This window comes from Pongo pygmaeus, chromosome 3 (genome assembly GCF_028885625.2).
Source record: "Pongo pygmaeus isolate AG05252 chromosome 3, NHGRI_mPonPyg2-v2.0_pri, whole genome shotgun sequence".
NCBI classification, from domain to species: domain Eukaryota; kingdom Metazoa; phylum Chordata; class Mammalia; order Primates; family Hominidae; genus Pongo; species Pongo pygmaeus.
In genome coordinates, this window is record NC_072376.2 from 375407 (window position 1) to 401806 (window position 26400).

At 40.1% G+C, this 26400-nt stretch overlaps 1 protein-coding gene across 2 annotated transcripts in view; it reads left to right on the top strand.

The window, feature by feature from the left end:
- LOC129035578 (zinc finger protein 141) overlaps positions 1-13428 on the top strand; it is a 46683-nt gene extending 33255 nt beyond the window's left edge. The window contains exons 4-5 of one of the 2 annotated variants that reach the window (XM_054486104.2): positions 1906-2255; positions 12539-13428. In XM_054486104.2, coding sequence (XP_054342079.1) covers positions 1906-2255; positions 12539-12574 — 386 coding nt within the window. In that variant the 3' untranslated portion in view covers positions 12575-13428. Of the gene's footprint in view, positions 1-1905; positions 4838-12538 lie in introns of those variants that run through there. The other variant, XM_054486103.2, reaches the window with a different exon arrangement.
- Positions 13429-26400: the final 12972 nt, after the last annotated feature.

Genomic DNA, 26400 nt, shown 5'->3' on the forward strand with positions numbered 1-26400 from the left:
GCCCAGGCTGGAATGCAGTGGCACAGTCTCGGCTCACTGCAAGCTCTACTTCCCAGGTTCACACCATTCTCCTGCCCCAGCCTCTCGCGTAGCTGGGACTACAGGTGCCCACTACCACGCCCAGCTAATTTTTTTTTTTGTATTTTTAGTAGAGACAAGGTTTCACCATGTTAGCCAGGATGGTCTCACTCTCCTGACTTCGTGATCCACCAGCCTCGGCCTCTCAAAGTGCTGGGATTACAGGCATGAGCCACCATGCCTGGCCACATCCTTTTTTTACTTTTGAAAATTTCTCAGGCATTATTTTTGTATTTTTCACCTCCATATTTTTTATATTTTTAATGTTTTCATTTATATATATATATATATATTTTTAAATTATATTGTTACCATTTAGCTCATTGAGTTTTATTCAGGTCAAATTTTAAAACTTTTTACATCTTCATTTTAAATTTTTGTTCTGGATTTTTTTTTTTTTTTTTTTTTGAGATGGAGTCTCATTCTGTCACCCAGGCTAGAGTGCAGTGGTGTGATCTTGGCTCACTGCAACCTCCACCTCCCAGGTTCAAGCAATTCTCCTGCCTCAGCCTTCCGAGCAGCTGGGACTACAGGCATGTGCCACCATGCCCAGCTAATTTTTGTAGTTTTAGTTGAGACAGAGTTTCACCGTTTGGGCCAGGATGTTTTTGATCTTTTGACCTCGTGATCTGCACGCCTCGGCTTCCCAAAGTGCTGGGATTACAGGCATGAGCCACCATGCCTGGCCTTTTGTGATAATGTATGTGTGTGTGTGTGTGTGTCAGAGTCTCGCTCTGTCTCCCAGGCTGGAGTGCAGTGGCATGATCTCAGCTCACTGCAAGCTTTGCCTCCTGTGTTTACACCATTCTCCTGCCTCAGCCTCCTGCATAGCTAGGACTACAGGCACCCATCACCACGTCTGGCTAGTTTTTTTGTATTTTTAGTAGGGACGGTGTTTCACCATGTTAGCCAAGATGGTCTCTATCTCCTGACCTCATGATCCACCCGCCTCAGCCTCCCAAAGTGCTGGGATTACAGATGTGAGCCACCATGCCCGGTCCCTTTTCTGAAAATTTTTAAATTGTTGGACCATGTTGTTCTAATATTTTGTATACATTATAATGTTTGGTTGTCATTTGAACATTAACAAAAAGCTATTTGTCACAATCTTTACAATGTAGCTTTTTCCTGACATAGTCTGAAACCAATTGTCCTTGATAGAGATTATGGTAACCTCTCATACATGTTCTAAGGATGTGTCCTCTCTGGAATTTTGTGTTTATTTTTCAGTTAAAAGGGTTTGTTCATGTTTCTTCTTAACAGTCGAATCACTTGTGCTACCTGTTGTCAGTGTTTAGCACTGCAGTCTGCTCCTGAAACATTTACATGTGGTTTCAGCAGACCCAATCTGTCCTCCCAAAGTATATCACCATTTCTATCAGCACTCTGTGGTATTGGAGACAGAAACGAGGTTTTGTAAAGACACTCAAAAGCCAGAAGTAATAGTATGTGTATCAGTATTTTTCTTCTCTTTAAAGGAAGAAGCCAGGAGTTGATACTTCACTCCTAATGGCACAGTGCTATATTGGGGAGGAGGAAGAGCTGTTGGTGGGTAAATGTAACAAACATTCCTTCCTGTTCTATGTGGCTCTTGGCATTTTGCTTACCTGAGGCATTGCATACAATTAACTCATTTATAGGTTTCACAGAAAGATGTCTTTGTTAGTATATGTTTGCTACATGTATATGTCTGTGAAGAAGTTATGGCCTGTGGGATTTTGTTATGCCATCTTACTAATGTATTTTGAATAATTTCATAAGATTTGTAAAGTATATATTTAGATGAATCTACTAAGTGGGATAATTTGTAATTTTTATTTCTTTCAGCTGTGTGTTCTCATTTCACCCAAGACCATTGGCCAGTGCAGGGCATAGAAGATTCATTCCACAAACTTATACTGAGAAGATATGAGAAATGTGGACATGATAATTTACAATTAAGAAAAGGCTGTAAAAGTTTGAATGAGTGTAAGTTGCAGAAAGGAGGTTATAATGGATTTAATGAATGCTTGTCAACTACCCAGAGCAAAATATTTCAGCGTAAAGCAAGTGTCAAAGTTGTTAGTAAATTTTCAAATTCAAACAAACGTAAGACAAGACATACCGGAGAGAAACACTTTAAATGTAAAGAACGTGGCAAATCATTTCAGAAGTTTTCACACCTAACTCAACATAAGGTAATTCATGCTGGAGAGAAACCCTACATTTGTGAAGAATGCGGCAAAGCCTTTAAATGGTCTTTAATATTTAATGAACATAAGAGAATTCATACTGGAGAGAAACCTTTTGCTTGTGAAGAATGTGGCAGCATCTTTACCACATCCTCACACTTTGCTAAGCATAAAATAATTCATACTGGAGAGAAGCCCTATAAATGTGAAGAATGTGGCAAAGCCTTTAATAGGTTCACAACCCTTACTAAACATAAGAGAATTCATGCTGGAGAGAAACCCATCACATGTGAAGAATGTAGGAAAATCTTTACCTCATCCTCAAACTTTGCGAAACATAAGCGAATTCATACTGGAGAGAAACCCTACAAATGTGAAGAATGTGGCAAAGCCTTTAATAGGTCCACAACCCTTACTAAACATAAGAGAATTCATACTGGAGAGAAACCCTACACATGTGAAGAATGTGGCAAAGCTTTTAGACAGTCCTCAAAACTGAGTGAACATAAGAAAGTTCATACTGGAGAGAAGCCCTACAAATGTGATGAATGTGGCAAAGCCTTTGGACGGTCCAGGGTCCTGAATGAACATAAAAAAATTCATACTGGAGAGAAACCCTACAAATGTGAAGAATGTGGCAAAGCCTTTAGACGGTCCACAGATCGGAGTCAACATAAGAAAATTCATAGTGCAGATAAACCCTACAAATGTAAAGAATGTGACAAAGCCTTTAAACAGTTCTCACTCCTGAGTCAACATAAGAAAATTCATACTGTAGATAAACCCTACAAATGTAAAGATTGTGACAAAGCCTTTAAACGGTTCTCACACCTCAATAAACATAAGAAAATTCATACTTGAGAGAAATCCTACAAATTTAAAGAATGTGGCAAACCTTTAGATGATCCACAAACCTGAATGAACATGAGAAAATTTATACTGTAGAGAAATCCTGGAAATGTGAAGAACATGGCAAAGTTCTTTACCTCATTCTCAAACCTTGATAAACATAAGAGAATTCATACTGGAGAGAAACTGTACAAATGTGAAGAACGTGGCAAAGCCTGTGGATGGTCCACAAACCTGAATGTGCAGAAGAAAATTATTACTGGAGATAAACCCTGAAATGTAAAGAATGTAACAAAACCTTTAAACAGCCCTCACCGATGAATAAACATAAGAAAAATCATGCTGGAGGGAAGCCCTACACATGTGGCAGAATGTGGCAAAGCATTTAGTTGGTGCTCAATGCTTAATAAATATAATTCATGCTGGAGAGAAACTTCACATGTGAACAGTGTGGCAAAGCCTTTAAATGGTCCTCAACCCTTAATGAACATAAGTGAATTTATGCTGGAGCAAAATGCTTCACATGTGAAGAAGGTGGCACAGTCTTTACCACGTCCTCAAACTTTGTTAAACATAAGAGAATTTATACCAGAGAGAAACCCAACACATGTAAAGAATGTGGTAAAGCCTTTAATAGGTTCTCAACCCTTGCTGTACACAAGATAATTCCTTCTGGGGAAAAAAATGCTACAAATGTGAAAAACATGGCAGAGCCTTCAGACCATCCACAAACCTTTATGAAAATACATATTTGAGCATAGAAGATTCATTCCATAAACTTACATTGAGAAGATATGAAAGATGAATATAAGAAAATTCATCCTAGATATAAAATCATAGAAATGTCAAGGATGTGACAAAACCTTTAAGCCATACTCCAGGCTTCTTAAACATATGAGAACTCATACTGGAGGAAAGTCTTACAGATGTGAAGAATGTGGCAGTCTTTAAATCTTCCTCAGTCTTTTCTAATCATAATTCACACTGAAGAGAAACTGCAAACGTGAAAAGTGTGACAAAGCTTGCAACCACACTCAATCTATTCTAAATGTAAGAGAAATATTGGTGAGAAGCCACAAAAATATGAAAAATGTGGCAAAGCCTTCAAATGCTTGTCACATCTTACTGTATATATATAATTCCTACTGAAGAAATCCCCTGGAAATGCAAAAAATGTGGCAGAATTTTTACCAATGCTCATCTTTTTGCACATGATAGCCTTTATACTTGAGAAAAGTTGTAGAAATATAAAAAATATAGAAAAGTCATATCTATTCACATTTTACTAACTGGCAATGTTCATGCTTAATAAAAACACTATAAATGTAATTTCTGTTGAAAGACTTTTCAGAAAATATAGGCCTTTAAAGTGAAGAAGAGTATTCTTAAGACAAACAATACAAATATAAAGAGGGTTGTAGTACCTGTACTTCTCTCATGGATTTTGTTGTACACATTTTGTAATAGGGGAAAACCCTGAAGGAGACTTTCTTCAACATCAGAAAATTTATATTGAAGAGAAATCCTATAAATGTAATAAATGTGGAAAAACATTTGTTCAAAAACTGGAGCTTAAAAAACAGAGTTTACACTAGAAAATATTTTGTAGATGCAGTAAATGTGAAGAAATATTTAGTCTAAAGAGTATGTAAACATCAGAGGATTTACAGTAGAAAGAACTAAGGAACTAACACTTCAGACACTGCAGTAAATCAGAGTATTAAGTATAAAAAAAAAAATCCAAAGTTGAACCTGTTAGAGAATTTCTTTGTATATAAGTTGAAAAGAAGATTTTTGAAGAGATACTACATTTAAAGTATATTTTTTCACTTGAAGAAAGTATAGATTTTTTGAAAAGCTTATAATAGTTAATTCAACTCAAATTATTTCATACTATTTCAACATTCCTGTTTATGTGAAAGCATGTGATGAATTGTTGCTGCATCAGAGATAAGAGAGATTCTTTTTCATTAGGTGGGCATTATTCATGAATTTTTACAAGAAAGAATGAGGATAGAAATGAAAGATCCATGATGAAAATCTAGCAGAGAGGCTTTTTTGTAGTTGACAATATTGAGTGATGCATGAGGTAGGTGTTCAGAGTAATATTCTTCTGCATTATAGTGAGAGAAAATCTGTTTTAGTAGTAAATTGTTTTACCAATTATACATTTATGTAATAAAGTACAGTAAATTTTAAAATTACTTTAAGATTATGTGGGAACATAATTTTTTAACTAAACAAAATTGTTAACATGTTGAAATAATTGTTGCTTGAATGAAGTGTCATTATGCCACCAACTTAAACCTATCCCACCTTACTCAAGGGTGTAGGTAAAAGATGGTAACAATGGTAACATAGTTGAATGACATTTTTAGTATTCTCTTTTTCCAGTGGCTTTAAATAGCAAATACATTGAAGAATATCATTCCCATATGTTGCATTTTCACTCTTGTTATTTTCTAAAATTTTTGTGGGTACATAGTATGCATATTTATTTATGGCATATATGGGTTATTTTCTTATACAGGCATACAACATGTAATATACCAGAGTAAATGAGTTATTCATCACCTTAAGCATTCATCCTTTGTATTACACACAATCCAATTATACACTTTAATTATTTCTAAATGTACAATTATGATTGTGGTATTATATCAGAGTATAATTATAATTCATACATTTATGCATCCTGAATACTTTTAAAAAATGTTTTACATTTATCTTTGAACATGTGGCATCTTTTCCTGCAAACTTATACGAACTTTAGTTGCATTTACATGAAGTTAAGTATATAAATTTGTTGCTCTAAAGATAAACCTTAGGTGTAAGAAAATTATAGAGCAAGCAATTGTGTTTATGTGAGTTTGTACCTATTTTCCAAAGAAAATAGCAATATTAGAACAAAGAAGATTATGTTAATACCATGGATAATTTACTGGAAATCTAGAAACCTGAAACATTCTATATTTTCTTCTTTTTATTTAATTAATTACTCTAAAATCTAATGGATTGTTGTTGAGAATCTCCCCATACAAATTCCCTGTTTTTATTTGTCTGGTGCTCATGCTAGAGCTATAATTTCTTTGATTCTCTTTTTTGTTTTCGCTTCATGAAGTGTTTATTATGCGAGCTGGTCAGAAATTATAAGAATGATTTTTTTTAAATTTATTATTATACTTTGGGTTTTAGGGTACATGTGTGCAATGTGCAGGTTAGTTACATATGTATACATGTGCCATGCTGGTGCACTGCACCCACTAACTCGTCATCTAGCATTAGGTATCTCTCCCAATGCCATCCCTCCCCCCTCCCCCCATCCAAATGTAGTAGTGAACATAAAATTTTTAGATGTAATTTCATAATATATGTATTAAGTTATATTTTAGTTAGAACATTTCATTTTGTTTTAAGAACCCTATATAAGCTGTTTTCTTTAGTTATTGTTCCTTTCAGTTTTTAAAATTGACATAAATGAGTTTATTTTGCCAATTTGTTCAGGTAAGTACTTGGAAAACTTAGTCATGGGGATGTTTTGATCTATTATTGTAGTAAACAAACAAAGTTCTGGGTGTGTAATAGATGCTTCATAATTAGCCATAAATATTCCTGGAGTTAGTTTGTAGCTCCAAGTAAGAGATTGAAAATAATCTGTGGTGAACAAATGGCATTAATTGTGCATGTGGAGAGGACGTCTGTTCCCAGGCTGCAGAACCAACTCATTATGAATGTAAAGAGGATTTCTTTTCTTATTTTCTAATTATCTTCAGTTTTGTGATATCTTTATGATTTATCCCCAGCTATATATGCCTCAGAGCCTTTCTTCATTTTTGCGTTATGGCCAGTTTGTCACTGTTCTCTTTATTCCACGTAATTTCACATGGACTTTAGGTTCTGATGATAAGTTTCAAGTTTTTTACTGTGGTAAATTGCTTTTAACTGGGGTGTTTGAGGTTATTTATAGGTTATCAGAGCAACATTTAGATCACTTAATTGAGATAAGAGTAATTCACTATCAACAGGTAAGAGGATTAAGTCAGTTGGCATTGTTTTTCTGTGTTTGTAAAATAAAAATTGTATGAGATTCTATCACAAAGTGTGTAAAATGTAACAAAAGTTAGAATAAGTAAATCATTAATATAAATGGGTTGTATATTGTACCACCATATGAAGAAACATCAGAATTTTGAAATTTCTTAAGAGGAAATATATCTTAGAAATAAAATTTTTAGGCCAGGTGCGGTGGCTCACACCTGTAATCCCAGCACTTTGGGAGGCCGAGATGGGCGGGTCATGAGGTCAAGAGAGCAAGATCATCCTGGCAAAACATGGTGAAACCCCATCTCTACTAAAAATACAAAAAATAGCCAGGTGTGGTGGCATGTGCCTGTAGTCCCAGCTACTTGGGAGGCTGAGGCAGGAGAATCACTTGAACCCAGGATGCAGAGGTTGCAGTGAGCCGATGTTGCACCACTGCAGCGCAGCCTGCCAACAGAGTAAGACTCCATCTCAACAACAACAAAAAAAAAAAAAAGGAAGAAAATTTTTAGGAGACAATGGTAAGTGAAAAATTTTACATTTAATTTTCTGTGACATAGCAAAACATTTTTCCATGCAAAATCTTCTATTTATTTATTTATATATTTATTTATTTTAGATGGAGCCCCACTCTGTCACCAGGCTGGAGTGCAGTGGCGCAATCTCAGCTCACTGCAACCTCTGCCTCCCAGGTTCAAGTGATTCTCCTGCCTCAGCCTCCTGAGTAACTGGGACTACAATCGCCTGCCACCATGCCCGGTTAATTTTTATATTTTTAGTAGAGATGGGGTTTCACCATGTTGGCCAGGATGGTCTCGATCTTTTGACCTCATGATCTGCCTGCCTCGGCCTCCCAAAGTACTGGGATTACAGGCATGAGCCACCGTGCCTGGCCAGAATATTATATCTTTGAGTGTGAATGTTAAATGGTGGAAAAACAATAGAATGATCTCTGTAGATTCAAAATCTGCACTGATCTTTTTTGTCCAGATTCATATTACAATCTTGAGGAATTTCTTATAATTTTTTGTTTTAGTGGATGCATTTCATGGGCTACAGTTTTCATTTTTACTCACCTAACTTTATCCAAGTCCTTGGTCACCTTCTCTGGAAAAAATTTGAAGATTATGACAGCTGTTGAATTCAAACAATTTCTCAGTGATTTTTTTTTTTTTTTTTTTTTTTTTTTTTTGAGATGGAGTCTTGCTCTGTCACCCAGGCTGGAGTGCAGTGGCACAATCTCAGCTCATTGCAACCTCCACCTCCCAGGTTCAAGCAATTCTTCTGCCTCAGCCTCCCGAGTAGCTGGGATTACAGGTGCCCACCACCACACCCAGCTAATTTTTGTATTTTTAGTAGAGATGGGGTTTCACTATGTTGGCCAGGCTGGTCTCGAGCTCCTGTCCTTGTGATCCATGCACGTCAGCCTCCCAAAGTGCTGGGATTACTGGCGTGAGCCACTGTGCGCAGCCTCTCAGTGATTTTTGATGCAAATTCATTTACTGTATTCACAAAGTGGCCAATTTGGGGACCTTTAGCATCACTTGCCCTTTTAGTGTCTTACATATGTATGATTACCATCAGCACTAGAAATTGCAGGTACTTCAAGCTTAAAAGTAAGAGCTCTAGAGTGTATTGTCTTGTATTATATATTGTTCTGGGTCTAAGCCACGCTAGTAAATATTAGAGTTCCTATGATTATTTTCTTATTTTATTTTTGAGGCGGAGTCTCGCTCTGTCGCCAGGCTGGAGTGCAGTGGTACGATCTCAGCTCACTGCAACCTCCGCCTCTCGGGTTCAGGCGATTCTTCTGCCTCAGCCTCCTTATTAGCTGGGATTACAGGTGTGCACCACCATGCCTGGCTAATTTTTATATTGTTAGTAGAGACGGGGTTTGACCATGTTGGCCAGGCTGGTCTCAAACTCCTGACCTTGTGATCCTGCCACCTCGGCCTCCCAAAGTCCTGGAATTACAGGTGTGAGCCACTGCGCCCAGCCTCTATGGTTATTATATTACAAAAACAGCACAAAAACTATATATTTTTTATAATATTCAAGTTTTTTGACAAAGATACTCATCATTTGCAACATTATTCTGTAATTTTTAAAATATGTTTGTTAATTGACAGATAAAATATCCTGTAGAACATGGTGTTTTGTAGTATATATATATTGTCAAAAGCTTAATTCTAGCTGCTTAACAAATACTTCACTGCACATAATTACTTTTGGGATAAGAGCTCATAACATTGACTGTGTTAGCATTTTCCAAAAATACATTATTGTTAGCTGTAGTCACCATGCTGTACAATAGATTTCTTGAATTTATTCCTCCTAGGCAACTACGTGTTATTTTACAGACGTGTCTCCAGATGCCCCTTTCTTGTAAATACCAAAGCATCTCATAACCAGCATTCTACTGTCTGGCTTACTTCACTTAGCATAGTGTCTTCCACATTTATCCACATTGTTTCAAATGAAAAGATTTCCTCCCTTTTAACGTTGAATTGTATTTCCTTGTGTATACCACATTTTTGGAAAATACATTCATTTCTTGGTTGAAAAACTCATGTAATGAGAAGATATTTCTGTATTAAAGCATGTATTGTAATTCAGTATATACATGTTTTATTAATAGTTGATTTCTACCAAATGCTAACCATAATGCTGTATATGTGTTAATAAATTTTATTTTTGGCCAGGCGTGGTGGCTCACACCTGTAATCCCAGCCCTTTGGGAGCCCAAGGCAGGTGGATCATGAGATCAGGAGTTCGAGACCAGCCTGGCCAACATGGTGAAACCCCGTCTCTACTAAAAATGCAAAAATTAGCCGGGTGTGGTGTCGGGCACTTGTAATCCCAGCTACTCAAGAGGTTGAGGCAGGAGAATCACTTGAACCTGGGAGGTGGAGATTGCAGTGAGCCGAGATCATGCCATTGCACTCCAGCCTGGGTGACAAGAGCAAAACTCCATTCCCCCCCGCCAAAAAAATTAATTTTCACAGAAAATTAATAGCATAGGTATTATCCTCATTTTACAGAGAAAGAAACAGCCATAGAGAAAAATGACTTGCTCACAACACAGGCAACTTTGACTCTAACTTTGACACTTATTACAGTAAAATCCCTCTTCAGACAGAAAATACATAATTATCTTAAACACATTCTTAATAAAAATTTAACAAAAATTGTTAAATATTTCTTGTCATATATGTGTGTGCAAAACATATAAAATATACAGAAAAGAGAAACACTTCCTGTATTTAAACCATATAAACTCTAGAATTGCCCTTTGATACTGACGTACTTGGGAACAGCTTTCCTTTCAACTGTCCTTCACCACCCCTTTAGCAATTCAGAAAATTTATAGCATAATTTTTACCTATACCTGTAGTCAGTAAATGCTGTAATGTAATTAAATATTATTTACTACAAACTCACATAGTACACTATGATTTTCTTACTTTTATAAATACAAATTTATTTCTTGAGTTAAATATTTCACTCTATTAGTTTAGTTTCCTTTGTGCCTATTTCTCAGTTTTGCCTAAATGCTACCAATTATCTTACACTGGCTCCCCAAATAGGTTTTTATTTGTTTATAAAGCTTTAAATTATCTCTAGGAACCTCAGCCGAGCAGTCAGAACTCACAGCTCTGACCAAACCCCTAGAACTAAGAAAGAACCAAAAAGTTACTATTAATACAGACTTCAAATGTGCTTTTTTGTTTGTTTGTTTTGAGATGTTGTCTTGCTCTGTCATCCAGGCTGGAGCGCAGTGGTCCAATCTCAGCTCACTGCAACCTCCACCTCCTGGGTTCACACAATTTGCCTGCCTCAGCCTCCCGAGTAGCTGGGACTAACAGGTGCGCTCCACCATGCCTGGCTAATTTTTGTATTTTTAGTAGAGACGGGGTTTCACCATGTTGGCCAGGCTGGTCTCAAACTCCTGACCTTAAGTAATCCACCCAGTCAGCCTACCAAAGTGCTGGGATTACAGGCGTGAGCCACCATGCCCTCAAATATGCCTTCTTAGTACTCCACGTTTATGCAGCGATCTGGAGAGGAAGGAGACTTGACAGCAGAGAATACCCCTATTAAATATGGGTCACAGATTTTTACCCTAGTCCAGCCTATCCACCTACCACAGAAAGTAGCTGTAGTTCATTGCTGGTGCCACCAGAAGGGTCAAGATGAAATTGCTCAGAGAAACAGGAGGGCTGACCAAGCAGATAGGGCCACCACCACCATCTCTGGGAACTTTTTTTTTTTTTTTTTTTTTTTTTGTGACAGAGTCTCACTCTCGCCCAGGCTGGAGTGCAGTGGCTTGATCTTGGCTCACTGCAATCTCCACCTCCCAGGTTCACGCCATTCTCCTGCCTCAGCCTCCCGAGTAGCGGGGACTGCAGGCACCCACCACCATGCCTGGCTAATTTTTTTGTATTTTTAGTAGAGACGGGATTTCACCATGTTAGCCAGCATGGTCTTGATCTCCTGACCTTGTGATCCACCCGCCTCAGCCTCCCAAAGCGCTGGGATTACAGGCCTGAGCCACCGCGCTCAGCCTTAGTTGCATGTGATTTCTATGTGTGCTCTAGGCACTTGCCCTATAGCTGCTCCTAAATGTGGGGTCTTAGAAAATATCTTGGCCCTTCAAAGCATACTCTGCTGGTTGGCTAAATTGCACTGGGAAAAAAAAGCAGCAGCCCGATTGCTATGTCACTTGTCTACAGAGCAAAAGTTGATTCAGGAACAGTAATTTGACTTTCTCTATATTAAAAATCATAAATAGTCAATAAATACAAAAAATACAAAGAATTTGCAGGTATGATGAGTGCATTATAGGTGTTTTCAAATTTCTCCTATGATAAATTAAAAATGTAATGTTGGAACCCAGTGCTCAGCAATTTTCTCAAATTGTTTCCAGTTTTTCCAAGAGACTTCAGAACCATTCCCTGGAGTGAATTATTTCCAGTGGTGAAGAGTAATGGATGGATGGGATGAGATTCTCAAAAAAATCTTGCTCCTATTTCAGAAGTGTCACTTCAGCCCCTTGAAGGTCCAGGAAACCTGGCTGAGTAGTGTGGTCTATGGAGGTGCATGGGCTTCAGAGTCAGGCCAACGTTGATCCTGAGTCCCAGCCAGCTGCTTAGTAGCTGTGGGATAGTTATACAAGACACATCTGCAAGAAAAGTCATGATAAAATTGATTGCAAATACAGCAATTTGAAAAATTTCTTATTGTATTCATGTCCTTGGAAATGGCTTTTATAGTCATTCCTATCAAGAGACAGATTGTTTCCCAAACCTTGAATCTCTCTTGACTTATTTGCACTGGCACTGTGTGCCAGTTTGGGGCCCAGGTTTAAAGGTCCTAAATGCTTCTGTTATCTTTTTCAGAATTCTTCCATCTCTATGAGAACAAGCCCATTTTAACTTTCTGGAGAATAAAGTAGCATCTGAGAAGAGCCAAAGTGCCTCAGTTTACAGACAGCTCACTCCCAGAAGCAGAGCCACCTAATTCACCAGCAGCTGACCACTCACACCTGAAGGAGCCAAACTGAGCCCAGAAGAATGGCCCAGCTGAGCCCAGCCTAAATTTCTAACCAGCTCAATCCTGAGCTAGTATGTTTCGGGATTGTTTGTTATGCAGTTATAACTTAGTAATATAGATACCCACTAAAGACAGGATCTCAGGACACATTGATTACAAATAACCTGCAAATGCTTGGCACCCTGTAAGTATTGATTTTCTTTTTTCCTTTATTTAAAGTTAGATTTGTTGTAAGATGATACTGAGTTACACAGAAGTGAGGCAGGAGAATAAGGTCTGGAGGCAGGGAACTTAAGTCCAATTTGTGCTGACTTCCTAAAAGAAACAACACCAAGGTCTGGGAGCAGGGAACCTAAAGCCAGTTAACCTGAACTTCCTACATCTAAACCAAAAGGAAAAACCTCATCTACACCTGAGTAGCAAAGGATCGAAGGTGACTGTCACTACAACCCTCCCCCTTGCACCAGTTCTCTGATAGAAAAGGAGAGTGACTTGGAGTGGCCGTGGGCCAAGCACAGGCCATGCCTTCATCTACATGGGATACCAATTCGCCTCAACCTTTGATTAGCCAAGGACCAAATCCTTCATTCAGATAAGGGGTAGCTGATAGGGACCTCAAAAGGAGTACTTAAAACCCAGAAAACTTTGTAACCGGGTCGTTGGGCGGCTTGCTGGGGCCCACACCTACCCTGTGGAGTGCTTTCTCACTTTAATAAAATCTTGCTTTTGCTGTTCCCTTCCTGTTTTTCATTCCTTTGTGTGTTTTGTTCATTTTTTTTGTTCAAAATGTCAAAGACCTGGACAACTCACACTCACGGCCTTCCTTCTGAGAACAGAAGTGCAGGTAGAAGTGGATGCCTGTGATTGGTGCTTAAACTCACACAGTGTCCCACACCACAGGAGAAAAACACACAGTTACAGCCTGACAGTTAGGTCCAAAGATAAATAGCAAAACAAGAAGTTTGCCTTTAATCTATTCCCTCCACATCTAAACTCTGGAGGGCAAGGCTGTGAAGAGATCTGAAGACATGGTGCTCTCTCTTCCTGTGGACCCATCATTCCTTGTTTACCATTTGATATTTGAAAGGAAAAGGAACCCCTGAGAAAGGAGGCAGAGGCTGGTTAGGAAGATAGGGAGGGAAGGTCTCGGGAGATGAAAAACACCCACGGGACCACACCTGCACTACCCGTGTAGCTAGCAGGAAGAAATGTGGTTAAGAACTTCCTCTTATGCCAGGGTGTTGATCAGAAGGTACTGTCCCCACTTAGGCCCAGGTGTAATAAGTCAACCTAAATGTCATTAACTTGACCCAGCTCCTTATAATGTTACTAACATGACATAAATATTTTGGTTTTAGCTTCACTCTTTCCACCTGCCGTCGGTTTTGCTTGGGTACTCATGGGTAATAACCAAAATGGAGTCACTGTGGTCAACTCCAGGCATGCACAGATACAATACCCTTAGCAGGAACTTTACCCCTCCCATTTGGGCAGAACCCACAGAAGACTTCCTTGTTCTTGCCACATAAAAGACCCAGAACTCAGCCCCATTTCTGGCAACCTGCTTTCATGTCCCCTTTCTGCTGAGAGCTTTCCTTTTGCTTAATAAATCCTACTCTGCTTTATTCACTCTCTGATGTCCGTGTGCTTTATTCGTCCTGGCCATGGAACGATAGTCCACACCTGGCTAAACTGAGGATACCACGACACCGGCACCAAACAGCAACTGGGAGACCGTGGTTTTCACGTGGACACTCAGCTTGCAGCCCCTGCTCTCTCTAGAGGCACTGTCCCTCCCACACTTGAGCCTGAGGAGAAAAGTTGGTAGAGAGGCTGTTCCCTCACTTACAGCAGAAAAGAAGTGTTCAGGCCCTCACTTCCCTGAGGGAAGAGAGCCCTCATGGCTGCACTCAGTGTGGCTGCCACCTGCCATATGTAGTTACTGGGTACCTGGAATATGGCTGGTTTGAGGTAAAATGTGCTGTAAACAAAATACACAGTAAGTTTAGAAGAATCAGATCAGAAATATACCTTATTTCTAATTATATATTGATCATATATTAAAACAATACTAATTGAGGTTTAAATTTTTTATTTTATTTATTTATTTATTTATTTTGAGATGGAGTCTTGCTCTGTCACCAGGCTGGAGTGCAGTGGCACGATCTCGGATCACTGCAACCTCCGCCTCCCGGGTTCAAGCAATTTTCCTGCCTCAGCCTTCCCAGTAGATGGGACTACAGGCACACGCCACCATGCCTAGCTAATTTTTTGTACTTTAGTAGAGATGGAGTTTCACCAGGTTGGCCATGACGGTCTCGATCACCTGACCATGTGATCCACCCACATCAGCCTCCCAGCGTGCTGGGATTACAACCGTGAGCCACTGGGCCCGGCCAATATTTTGGATACGATAGGTTAAAATTATCACAAACAATTTCACTTGCTTCTTTTTCTTAGTTTTGATGTGGCTAATAAAAAATTGAAAATTCACAAATAGCTAACATTTTATTTTTTAGAGGTTCGCTTTCCTCTTCAAATCTCGGGTATCCTACTCAAAACACCACAGGCCAGAAAAGTTATGACATCTAAAATATTAAAATAATTGTCATATTGTTTCCATTTGTGAACAAGTGTGTGTCTGCGTACGTGCGCGTGCGTGCACAAGGTTAAAAATGAACCCTGTGCAGAGCCAGGCCTAGCACAGAGAGAAAGCCCTGGCTCTAAGTGCCTGGAGGCACGAGTCTCACTCTTGCCTCAATTAGTACACTGTGTTTTCGCAATTTCTGTCACTCAAAGCCTGAGGGCGTGAAGCTTGGAGCCCTATCCAATCAGGCCGCTGGACTGAGAACTGCCCAATCAGGGACGCAGCCGGAGAGGAGGGGGCGGCATCTGGGATCGGGCGCGGCTTTTGCCTTTCGCTCCATCCTGAGCTAGGTTAGGGCCTCACCGCCCTTCTTCCACCCCTCAGGGAGGCCTCCGTGATTCGGCCTCAGCCTCCGTCGCTCTGTGACCTGCGGGTATTGGATGATTCCTAGCTGAGACTCCGCTACACCCCTGAAGTGGGGAAATGGTGAGTGTGCGGGGCAGGGCGTCCCAAGGCGACGGGGGAGGCCTCATCGGAACCTATGGGAAATGGCGGCGGCGGGACCCAGTCTGTGAACAGAGTCCCCGCTGCTGCCGCTCAGCCCTCGGGCCTCAGTCCCCTCCAGTGAGGGACCCTGGTTCCTGTCGGTCCCCGCAAGGCAGCTCTGGCCCAGCCTGCAGCCCTCCTTGTGCAGCTCTGCACCCGCAGCCCCGCGCCTTCCCTGGGCTGTGGGGTGAGGAGGAGCTCATCTGGAAGACGCCGCGCGGCATGCGAGGTGCCCGCCTGGGAGGAGCTGTGGTCTGGGGGTCCCGTCCCTACTTTACCCTATTTGGAATGATATCGAGGCCCTATCAAAACATAGAGTTCATGTGAGCAAATGGGGACTCATTAATGGGACAGCGCCGGCCATGGCTGGTGGTTTGGGGTCTGCCGGCGGGTCTTGAAGGACAGGCTTTTGTGAGGTGTGTGAGGAAGCGAAGCAAATCACCCGCCCGCTCCCATTTCCCACCAGTCCCCTTGCCCTGTGCGCCTCCTCCGCGTGGCTGTTCCTGAGTGGCATCTTTTAGAATACGCTGGTGTGGGCGCGCACAGCGCTTCGCTGAGTTCTGTGAGTAGTTCTGCCGTATTATTGAACTTGAGGAGGGTGTGGGCCCCTGGTTTGTGGGCGGGAGTTCAGAAATGAAGACGGGTGTCCAGAGGCAGGGACTGGCGTCTGCAGGGGGGCAGCTGCGGGAAGAGCGCTGAGCTTGTGGGGTCAGCGCTGACTCTGGGTGGTGTCTTTAGTGAGTTGCTGGACACCGCGTTGGGGTTGGAGCATTGACTGGTGTTGAGCAAACTCCTCACATTTTCTGTCAGAAGATGGCTGAGCCTGGGCTGGAGGGAGATGCCTGGTGTCTGCGGGAGTCGCGACTGGGTTCTGCACATGCACGGTCCTGCTGCGCACTGTCCTGTTCCTCCAGGTCTCCTCCTGGGGAGAGAGGGGACTGGAAACTTAGAGGAAAGGAGTTCTGAGAAACCTCCTTCCCCACACCATGCTGCCAGCCCCCACCCAATGCTAACCCACTCCTGAGCCCGCCCACTGGGCATTGGCATGGCCACACTCCTTCCAGGATAGGGTTCTACCCTCAGAAATTGTGCCCATTGGCAGCTTTGCTCCTACAGTTTTCTCCCAAGAACACACAAAGTGCCCAGAAGACTCCTGGCTCATCTCAACCCCAGATATGTAGCAGGAATCTGCTTTCTTCACCACCCAGTCTTCTAGACCACCTGATCCTAATCTCCTCTGCCCTTACGGACTCAGGAATCAGTCAGAGCATAGCCCTGCATCGGTCTGCACTTGTAGTACAAACCAGTGCTTTAGTCAGTCCTGCCTTGCCCCCACCCAAGGCTCTTGATGGCACCTTCCTCTCTTCTGCGCTTTCCTTCCCCACAAATCCTCTTTCCTGTGTTCACAGTGTGCCCAAGTCCATCCCTCAGGTGCCTACAAGAATTCAGATGTTAGTAAGTTCAAGACCATGCCTTTAGAAGAGGCTGTTGTAGGACCAAATACAAATTAGAAGCTTAATGCTTTCTCTTTAGAGTGTGGGAAGAATTTTTGCTCTTTTCCCTTTTCTTAAAGCATTTAATTTGAAAACTTTTATATTTAAATATTTTCTCTGCTTCTTTGAAAAATATATAAATCATTTTTATCAGTTAACTAGGTCATTTGTCTTTTTCGACTGAAAATTGTCTTTATCTAGGACCTGGAAACTATTGTCTTGAAATGTAAATCGCAAGAATATACACCCTATGCCACAGTTTTTGTAGGAGAGTAGAGGATTGCCTTCAGCAGGTACCTGGCTCAACATTTCAAAACTATGTCTTATCACAAAGATGTGGGAAGTTTTTTTGTTGTTGTTGAATGTTACCAATTAGAAAACCCTGCTGGGACTACAGGCGCCCAGATGACCTCCCAAATTACTAGGTGACATAAACTGTGTATGACAAATGGTGCTGTCATGTCTTGTACTTGAGAACTAATTACGGTGATGTTCTTTCTGTATTTGCAATCTATTAGTTGACTGCCTGTGATGCATATCATATTTTGGTATAATTAAATAACAGAACATTTTCTTGCTGTTCTGCTATCATGGAGAGTATTTTAGGATTGGAGATGATTTTGCTTTTAGTTATAGTTACCACACTGTTCAGAATGACCAGATTTATACATAAAGTGCCCACTAGGCTTCATTTAAGAGAAAACCTTTTTTCTAAGGATTCCAGTCACAATCTGCAATTTTGTGGCAAAGTGCACAAAGTGTAGCAAAGTGCTCCCCAAAGCTGCAAAAAAAAAAAAAAAGCTGGGTGCAGTGGCTCACGCCTTTAATCCCAGCACTTTGGGAGGCTGAGGTGGGCAGATCACGAGGTCAGGAGATTGAGACCATCCTGGCTAACACCGTGAAACCCCGTCTCTACTAAAAATACAAAAAATTAGCTGGGCGTGGTGGCAGGCACCTGTAGTCTTAGCTACCGGGGAGGCTGAAGCAGGAGAATGGGGTGAACCCGGGAGGCGGAGCTTGCAGTGAGCCAAGATCGCGAGACTGCACTCCAGCCTGGGCAACAGAGTGAGACACCACCTCAAAAAAAAAAAATCTCTTTATTTGGGATCTACAGTCACTTTTAAAGCAGTTAGACTAGATTTCTACAAAAATAACTTTTCAGGACAGCAATCAGTTATTCCATTTCTTTTAGCACTCCTGGCATCTTCAGATCTGACCCTGGTTCAGACATCATGGGGTCCATAAACCCAACCAGGATCACATAAGTGCATTAATTAAACCAGAGAACTTCAATTCTCTCTCTTCTCCCCTTGCCCAAATGCCCACAAATATGCATAGCTTACCAGCCTTCCAAGACCTAAATGTGCAGTTCCAAATTCTGAATTAATGTCCTGGGATTTGAGAGAAAACCGGCACTTTTGTCTGAGAAATACAAGTTCTTTTAATTATCAGACCCAGAGACTTGTTAAAGTGAGACCGCAGTCCTACTCTTCCCCTCTTTGAACTATTTATTATTTGAAATTCCTTGCTATTGCTACCAGTGGCTATAAATTAACCTAATAATACCACAAAGGACACTATAGTGCACACCCTAAGGCTTACCAATATATATAGCCAGACACTAACCAGCGTTACTTCTATAAACCAATAGGAATGTCTGAGAACTTTTTATCAGTCCCCTCTCTGCCTTCTTTTTTGCCTTTAAAAATACACTTGTAACTGCTTCTAATTGGAGTATATGTTCAGGGCAGCTTTATACTCCAGGGTTACAATCTTCAAGTTTTGGCCCAAATAAACACTCTAGTTATGTTTACCCCAGCTTTTTCCTTTTAGGTCAAAATATTCTTCAGAATGTGTTGAAGGAGCCTCCATGAGAGGATCTCTCTGGTTTTACTCTGTTTGCTGTAATCCCCAAGAATGCAGAGGCACATTGATTCTGAGAGAAGAGAGAGACCCTCTCATATTGTTTTATATTGTTTTATAATCAGTAAAAACAACAAGGAAGTCAAATCAAAGACAGGCAGCCTGGCGCCAGGCCCAAAACCAGGCCTGGGCCTACCTGGCCTAAACCCAGTAGTTAAAAATCAACTTATGAATTAGAAGCCGATGTCATTCATAGATTCCAGACATTGTATAGAAGAACATTGTGAAACTCCCTGCCCTGTTCTGTTTCTTCCTGATCACCAGTGCATGCAGCCCCTGTCACGTACCCCTTGCTTGCTCAAATCAATCATGACCCTTTCATGTGAAATCTTTAGTGTTGTGAGCCCTTAAAAGGGACAGAAATTGTGCACTCAGGGAGCTCAGATTTTGAGACAGTAGCTGGCTGATGCTCCCAGCTGAATAAAGCCCTTCCTTCTACAACTTGGTGTCTGAGAGGTTTTGTCTGTGGCTCGTCCTGTTACAATTCCACCTAGAATCTGCAGATAAAAGCTGGCTTCTGCCTAGGATTCACAAGATAGGGCCAGACTTTGGGTTGAAGACATACAGAAAACTCACAGAAGGCATTTTCTGCATCATGAGAGGTCAACATAGACATCTTAAACCCCACTTTCAGAGTGGAGCCCTTTGAGTTTTCCAGGTCTTGTTTAGTCACCTGGTACAACTATGTGAGAGGCTTCTGGTGTGAACAGAATCCTGTGGCAGAATCTGTAAGTGTAGACAAGCACCTTAGCAGTGGGTGGTCAGGGCCACAAAATATCCAGAGCCATAATCACAACCATAATCACTAGTCTGCCATCCTGTATACTGTGGTTCTGGAGTACTTTCATCTTTCCCCTTGTTTCAGAGTTAGCTGATCAGGGACAGGGCATATGACAACTGGATCCAGGATCTGCAGCTCTACCAGGGCAGTTCTGTTTTCTGTTTGCACTCCACAAAGTCAGCCTGAGTCTCTCCTGCCTGGATCACTATGGGGGCTTCAGCCCAGGGTCACTGAGGACACTCTCACCAGTATCAGTGAGTTATTTGAGACATTTGAGGATGTCCTGTGCAGACTGGGGTCAGTCTGACAACAAAATCTAATTCTGGTTCCATTTCAGAGAAAGAGAAATGACTTATCCAGGGTTTGTTCCTCCCCTCACAGAAAGAATCTCCTTGGTTCATAACAGATAAGAGTTGTTCCAGTTTTTTTAGTTCTTTGGTGCAAATGAGGAGATCTAGAGACTCAAACTGATCAGTAAGTAATTGCTTCTATTTCGTATGGTCATTAGAAAAAGAAATGAACCAGTCATGGTCCCTACCATCAAGTAACTTGCAGTCTGGAGCACAAAGACAGAAACTGTACAGGAGACTTAAGCTTCATTTGGGTTACTTCCCTTTTATTGTTTTGTGAGTTTTGATGCCTCCACCTGAAGGGCTATTCATGGGCTGAAGAGAATTTGTTGTTATTATTATTATTTGTATTGTTTTTAGCTTGCTAATAGTAAGTATTTGGCTCCTAATATATTTGGTCCAGAAAATATAAGGATTTTGGTTAAGTTCCTTCTTACTGTATGTTGTAATATAGACAGGGAAGTGGCAAAAGTAGATTAAAATTACACAAACTCTGGGAATAAAATCTCTCTTGGTCAGGCTTAGAAAAAACAAAACTGAAAATATTCAATGGCCTAGAGAGCAGAAGCCTAGGGCCCACTTTCTGTCCCAAATCTGCCCAGATCCACCCTCTGCTGAATCTTGTCCAGGTCTGACCCCACACTGAAATCTCTCACAGAACTGCTTAGAGGAGATCAGAGTTTGGGGTGGCTACTCCTACTGCCTCTCCAGAGCTGGTGCTTCCAATTTCCTGAAACACAAAAGCAGATAAATGGGGAAAAGCAATATACTTTTGTGCCTTAAATTCTTTTTTATAAAATTAAAACCAATGTTTCTAGAGACATCTCATCCAGCAATCTCTTCTCCAGCCCTATAGTTTTAGTGTTTGTTTGTTTGTTTTTACAATTCTCAAAGTAAATACAAATACAAAAATAAAAAATTCCTCTGGATTGCACTTAACACTTTCTTTCTGTTTCTCTCCCATCTATCTATATTGAACTATTCTATACATTTTTTAAAAAATCAATCATAGGAAAACAAGAAGAAATACAAATGCCGGGCCCTGCATTTAAATCCTGGGAATTATGGGACACTTAGTACCCACCTCCCAGGATGTTATGAGAATTAACACACATAATGTGAGCTTCCCAGCAGAGTGCTCTGTGACATACTCCTGCACACATAGTATATGCTCCATAAAGATGACATTAATGCATGTGCACATGTTTTTCAAATGCAGACTTACTCAGACATTTCCACCATCTCCAGCCTCTGTGACCTTTGAAGGGCCTGCAGAGAATGCCATGTTTCAGGATGATGATTGCTGGTCTTGTCTTCGGGTGAAAAGTATTTGTGTTGGGATAAGGGACCCTGTGTGCTGTGCCTGCTTTCTCTAGCTGAGTGGTACTATAATGGATCTAGGGGGAGGAATATCAGCATTAACAGGAGACTTACTATAAGAAGCTATATAATTCATGGACATTTTTCAAACCTCCAGAATTTCGTTACTTACAGTAAGGCTTAGAATAGCAAATAATTTATACACACGTTGAAGCTTGAAAGCCAGTGCTTAGCTAAGTGACTCTCAGCTGAGTCTTCTAATAGTATCACGTGGACTGTTTGAAGAGAAACAGCCACTTGTTACCTCCCCACAGATCCTGTCTATTGTTCTGGATGGAAACATCCCTGTTTTTTAAATTAAAACATGATTCTACAGTGAGGCCAGGGTCAAGCATGAGGGCTTCCAGACACTTAATGAAGAGGTGAGTTCACCCTTTGTTCCAGGAGGTCACAGGGTCTACTCTGCTTGGTTTTCATAAGGGCAGGTCAGTGTAGCCCATATTTCCATTGTAGCAACAGAAATTTCTGGCATGCTGTAGAAAATGAAGTAGAGATTCCTCTTCAAAGGGACTTTCCTCCCAGTCTAACTGAGAATAAATAGTAACCTCTCTTAGAAGCAAAATTTACTCAAAGACCTATGCTGATTTTTTAAAATATCTGCTAACCATAATAAAGAAATCAATATATTTTGTATTCTTAGCTCCCACATTTTAGCCTAAGATATTTGCCCTGGCATGCCTAAGCAGGTCCAAGCAAGCATTAGGTCATAGGTTGTTCCTCTTACTTATTTGGAGGCGTTTTTGGCCTTTCTCAGCATTCCACAAGTTACTTCCTCTTCTCTTTATTCTCCTCTGCCTTCCCCTCTTTTGGAAAATTCTAAATTGCTAGCCAGTCGGGACAAGGACAAAATGTGAGGTCCTATTCCAGCCAATGGAAACCAGACTCAGCCATAGGGTAGATGCATCAGGTTATAAATGACCCTGCCTCCTTTATTCGTGTGTGCTCTCATGGCAAGACTGCTAGTGAACGGCACCCTTTCTACAGAAAGTAAATTAGCCTTGCTAAGAGATCCTTTGTCCCAGTGTTGATTTTTGGTGACACTGAATACCCATTCCTGACACATGCTGTCCTTTTTCCTCAGAGTTATGGAATACTTTAGAGAACATTACTGTGTTGAAAGTTATTTTATCAGATAATTACAGTCAGTCCCATAAGTCAGAACCAGCTCACATAACTCATTTCTCCTGTAGTCAATTTAAGAACTCTGTCCTTTGATAAATATGTGTTTTCAGGAACTCTTAACATTCAGGGATGTGGCCATAGAATTCTGCCCAGGAGAGTGGAAATGTCTGGATCCTGCCCAGCAGAATTTATATAGAGATGTGATGTTCGAGAACTGCAGAAACCTGGTTCCCTGGGTGAGGATAACTGTAAAATGTAATTGCTAATGCTCCCTCAGAGTTTCTGAAAAGGCTGCATTTTTTCTCATGTTCACAAATTAGGGGTGTCTTCAGTCCCATGCTGTTAAATCTTCTAAGAATTCTCTTTTTTTTTTTAGTGATCTCCCTTCAAGTTTACACGGACAGCCAATGTCCACTTTATCACTTATAAGGGGCTGCATGATCTGACTGCTCTTCCATTGCTTTTGCAGACATAGGAATATTTGTGTTATTGAGGAGCTCTATGTTAATTTATTTTTTTCAAATATTGTTTTTGCATCATGTCTAAAATATGTAAGTCAAGTAGTGGACATATTAGGATTTGGGTCAGAAATCCCAGGAACACCAGAGACAGATGTTGCAGATTTTCTGCTTACTGATTTTTAATCCTATTGCAAATGTAATTCTACAAAAATTCTTTGCTAGCAATTTTTTCAGAACAATAAGCATTTTCCTAAATATGAAAAATGTTGATTGTACTTCAAAATGTTATTGTTTTAGTATAAACTGAGATTTGTAATTTAAACTCTATATGTGTAAATTTTCAAGTTATAATATAGTTTTAAGCATGGGTTTCCTACCTTTTGGCTTCCCTGGGCCACATTAGAAGCAGAATTCTCTTGGGCCACACATAAAATACACTAACACTAATGATACCTGATGAGCTTTAAAAAAAAGTTCATGAATAGTTTTTATGATATCTACGCAACAGGTATGCAAAATGTTCTTATATTCATAGGGTTGGACGCCACTTGATTAAAGTATCTACTCACCTTCCAGATTTCTTAAATATACTGTCATAAACCAGCTTAGAACACTGCTAAGTGTATATTATTATTTCTTAATAACTATTATCTTATAATTTTAGTAAGAAGCCTACTGGGATTCTGTTATTGAGATCTATCTATATTTAAAAATGTGGGTCTCATGCATATACACACCTATATAAGTTATATATGTGTATTGTAAATTCTCACTTAACATTGTTGATAGGTTCATGGAAACTGTAAATGAAGCAACATATTCTTTAAAAAAACTAATTTTGACTGGGCACGGTGACTCACACCTGTAATACCAGCACTTTGGGAGGCTGAGGTGGGCAAATCACGAGGTCTGGAGTTCAAGACCAGCCTGGCCAACATGGTGAAACCCCATCTTTACTAAAAATACAAAAAATTGGCTGGGCATGGTGGCATGCACCTGTAATCCTAGCTACTCAGGAGGCTGAGGCAGGAGAATCGCTTGAACCCAGGAGGTGGAATTACCATAGTTTAATTGATAGAAACAAGGGTTGTATTTGAATGGCATATAACAACATTGTTTTATTTAATGATGCAGTTTTCAAGAAACTATTTTGAACATTAACTGAGGACTTACTGTACTTCTGTGTTTGTGTGACATGGATTTTTCTGATACATAAAAATGGTATAACTATGTATTTAATGTGTACAATGTAATGATTTGATATGCATATGTACATTGTGAAACAAAATACAGTCAAGTTGATGAACATATCTATTACCTCAATTTTTTTTGTAGCAAGAACACTTAAGATCTACTGTTGTAGGCCTGGCACGGTGGCTCATGCCTGTAATCCCAGCACTTTGGGAGGCTGAGGTGGGTGGATCACGAGGTCAGGAATTCGAGACCAGCCTGGCCAACATGGTGAAACCCTGTCTCTATTAAAAATACAAAAATTAGCCAGGTGTGGTTGCACACACCTGTAATCCCAGCTACTCAGGAGGCTGAGGCAGGAGAATTGCTTGAACCTGGCAGGCAGAGGTTGCAGTGAGCCGAGATCACGCCACTGCACTCCAGCCAGGGCAACAGAGTGAGACTTTGTCTCAGGAAAGAAAAAAAAAAGCAAATTGTAAGCATACATTACAGTATTACTAACTATAAACACAATGCTATTTGGCTAATCTAATGCTAATTTACATTAGATTTCTCAGACTTGCTCAACTTATAACTAAAAATTTGTACTCTTTGAACAACATCTCCTCATATTTCCACCCTCAGACACTAACAACCATAATTCTACACTCTGCTTCTGCCGGGCATGGTGGCTCATACCTGTAATCCCAGCTCTCAGGGAGGCACAGCTGGGAGGATAGCTTGAGCCCAGGAGTTTGAGACCTGCCTGGGCAACATAGCAAGACCCTGTGCTCCACAAAAAGGAAGAAAAAAAAGACAAAAAAAAATAAGTGTAACTACACTCTGCTTCTATGAGTTTATGTTTTTAGATTTCTCATCTAACTTAAAACAAGCAGTTTCTTTGTCTTTCTGTGTTTGGCTTATTTCATTTAGCATAATGTCCTCCAGGTCTGTCCATGTTGTAAATGGCTAGATTTCCTTCTGTTGACAGCTGAATAGTATTCTGTGTATATATACACACACACCATATTTTGGCTATTGTAAACAACACTACAGTGAACATAGGGCTGAAGATATTTCGTCAAGATAGAAATTTTACTTCCTTTGGTAGGATGCCCAGAAGTGGTATTTCTGGATTATATGGTATTTCTATTTTTATTTTTTACTGGTTTTTATGATGACTTTATTTACATCTCACCAACAGCATACAGATTTCCCTTGTATGTATGTCTTCAATGGGAAAAAAAGTAACCTTTTGTCTATTTTTGAATGGGTTATTATCATTGTTTTGCTTTGAATTCTAGAAGTTTTTTATATGTTTTGGATATTAACTTCTTGTTAGATATATGGCTTGCAAATATTTTCCTATGTTGTAGGGTTTAAAAAAATTTTTTTCTTTGCTGTGCAGAAGCTGTTCGATTTGATGCAGTCTCACTTGTTTGTATTATTTGTTGCTGTGCTTTTGATATCATATCAAAAAAGTTAATGCCAAGACCAATATCAACAAAGTTTTTTTTTTTTAATATGTTTTCTTCAGGAGTTTTAAGGTTTTATGTCTTACATTTAAGTCTTTCATTTTGAGTTAATTTTGGGGTATGGTATAAGAAAATATTCTACTTTTATTCTTTCACTTGTGGATATCCAGTTTTTCTGGCACCACGTATTGACAAGACTGTATTTTCTGCATTGTATATTCTTAGTGGCCTTGTCAAAGATTAGTTGACCTTGTATTCTTGGTTTTGTTTCTGGGCTCCCTATTTTGTTCTATTGGTTTTTGTATTTGTCTTTATGCATATACCATACTCTTGATTATTATAACCTTTAAATAAAATTTGAAATTAGAGAGTATGATACCCTAGCGTTGTTCTTTCTCAAGATTGTTCAGGTTATTTAAA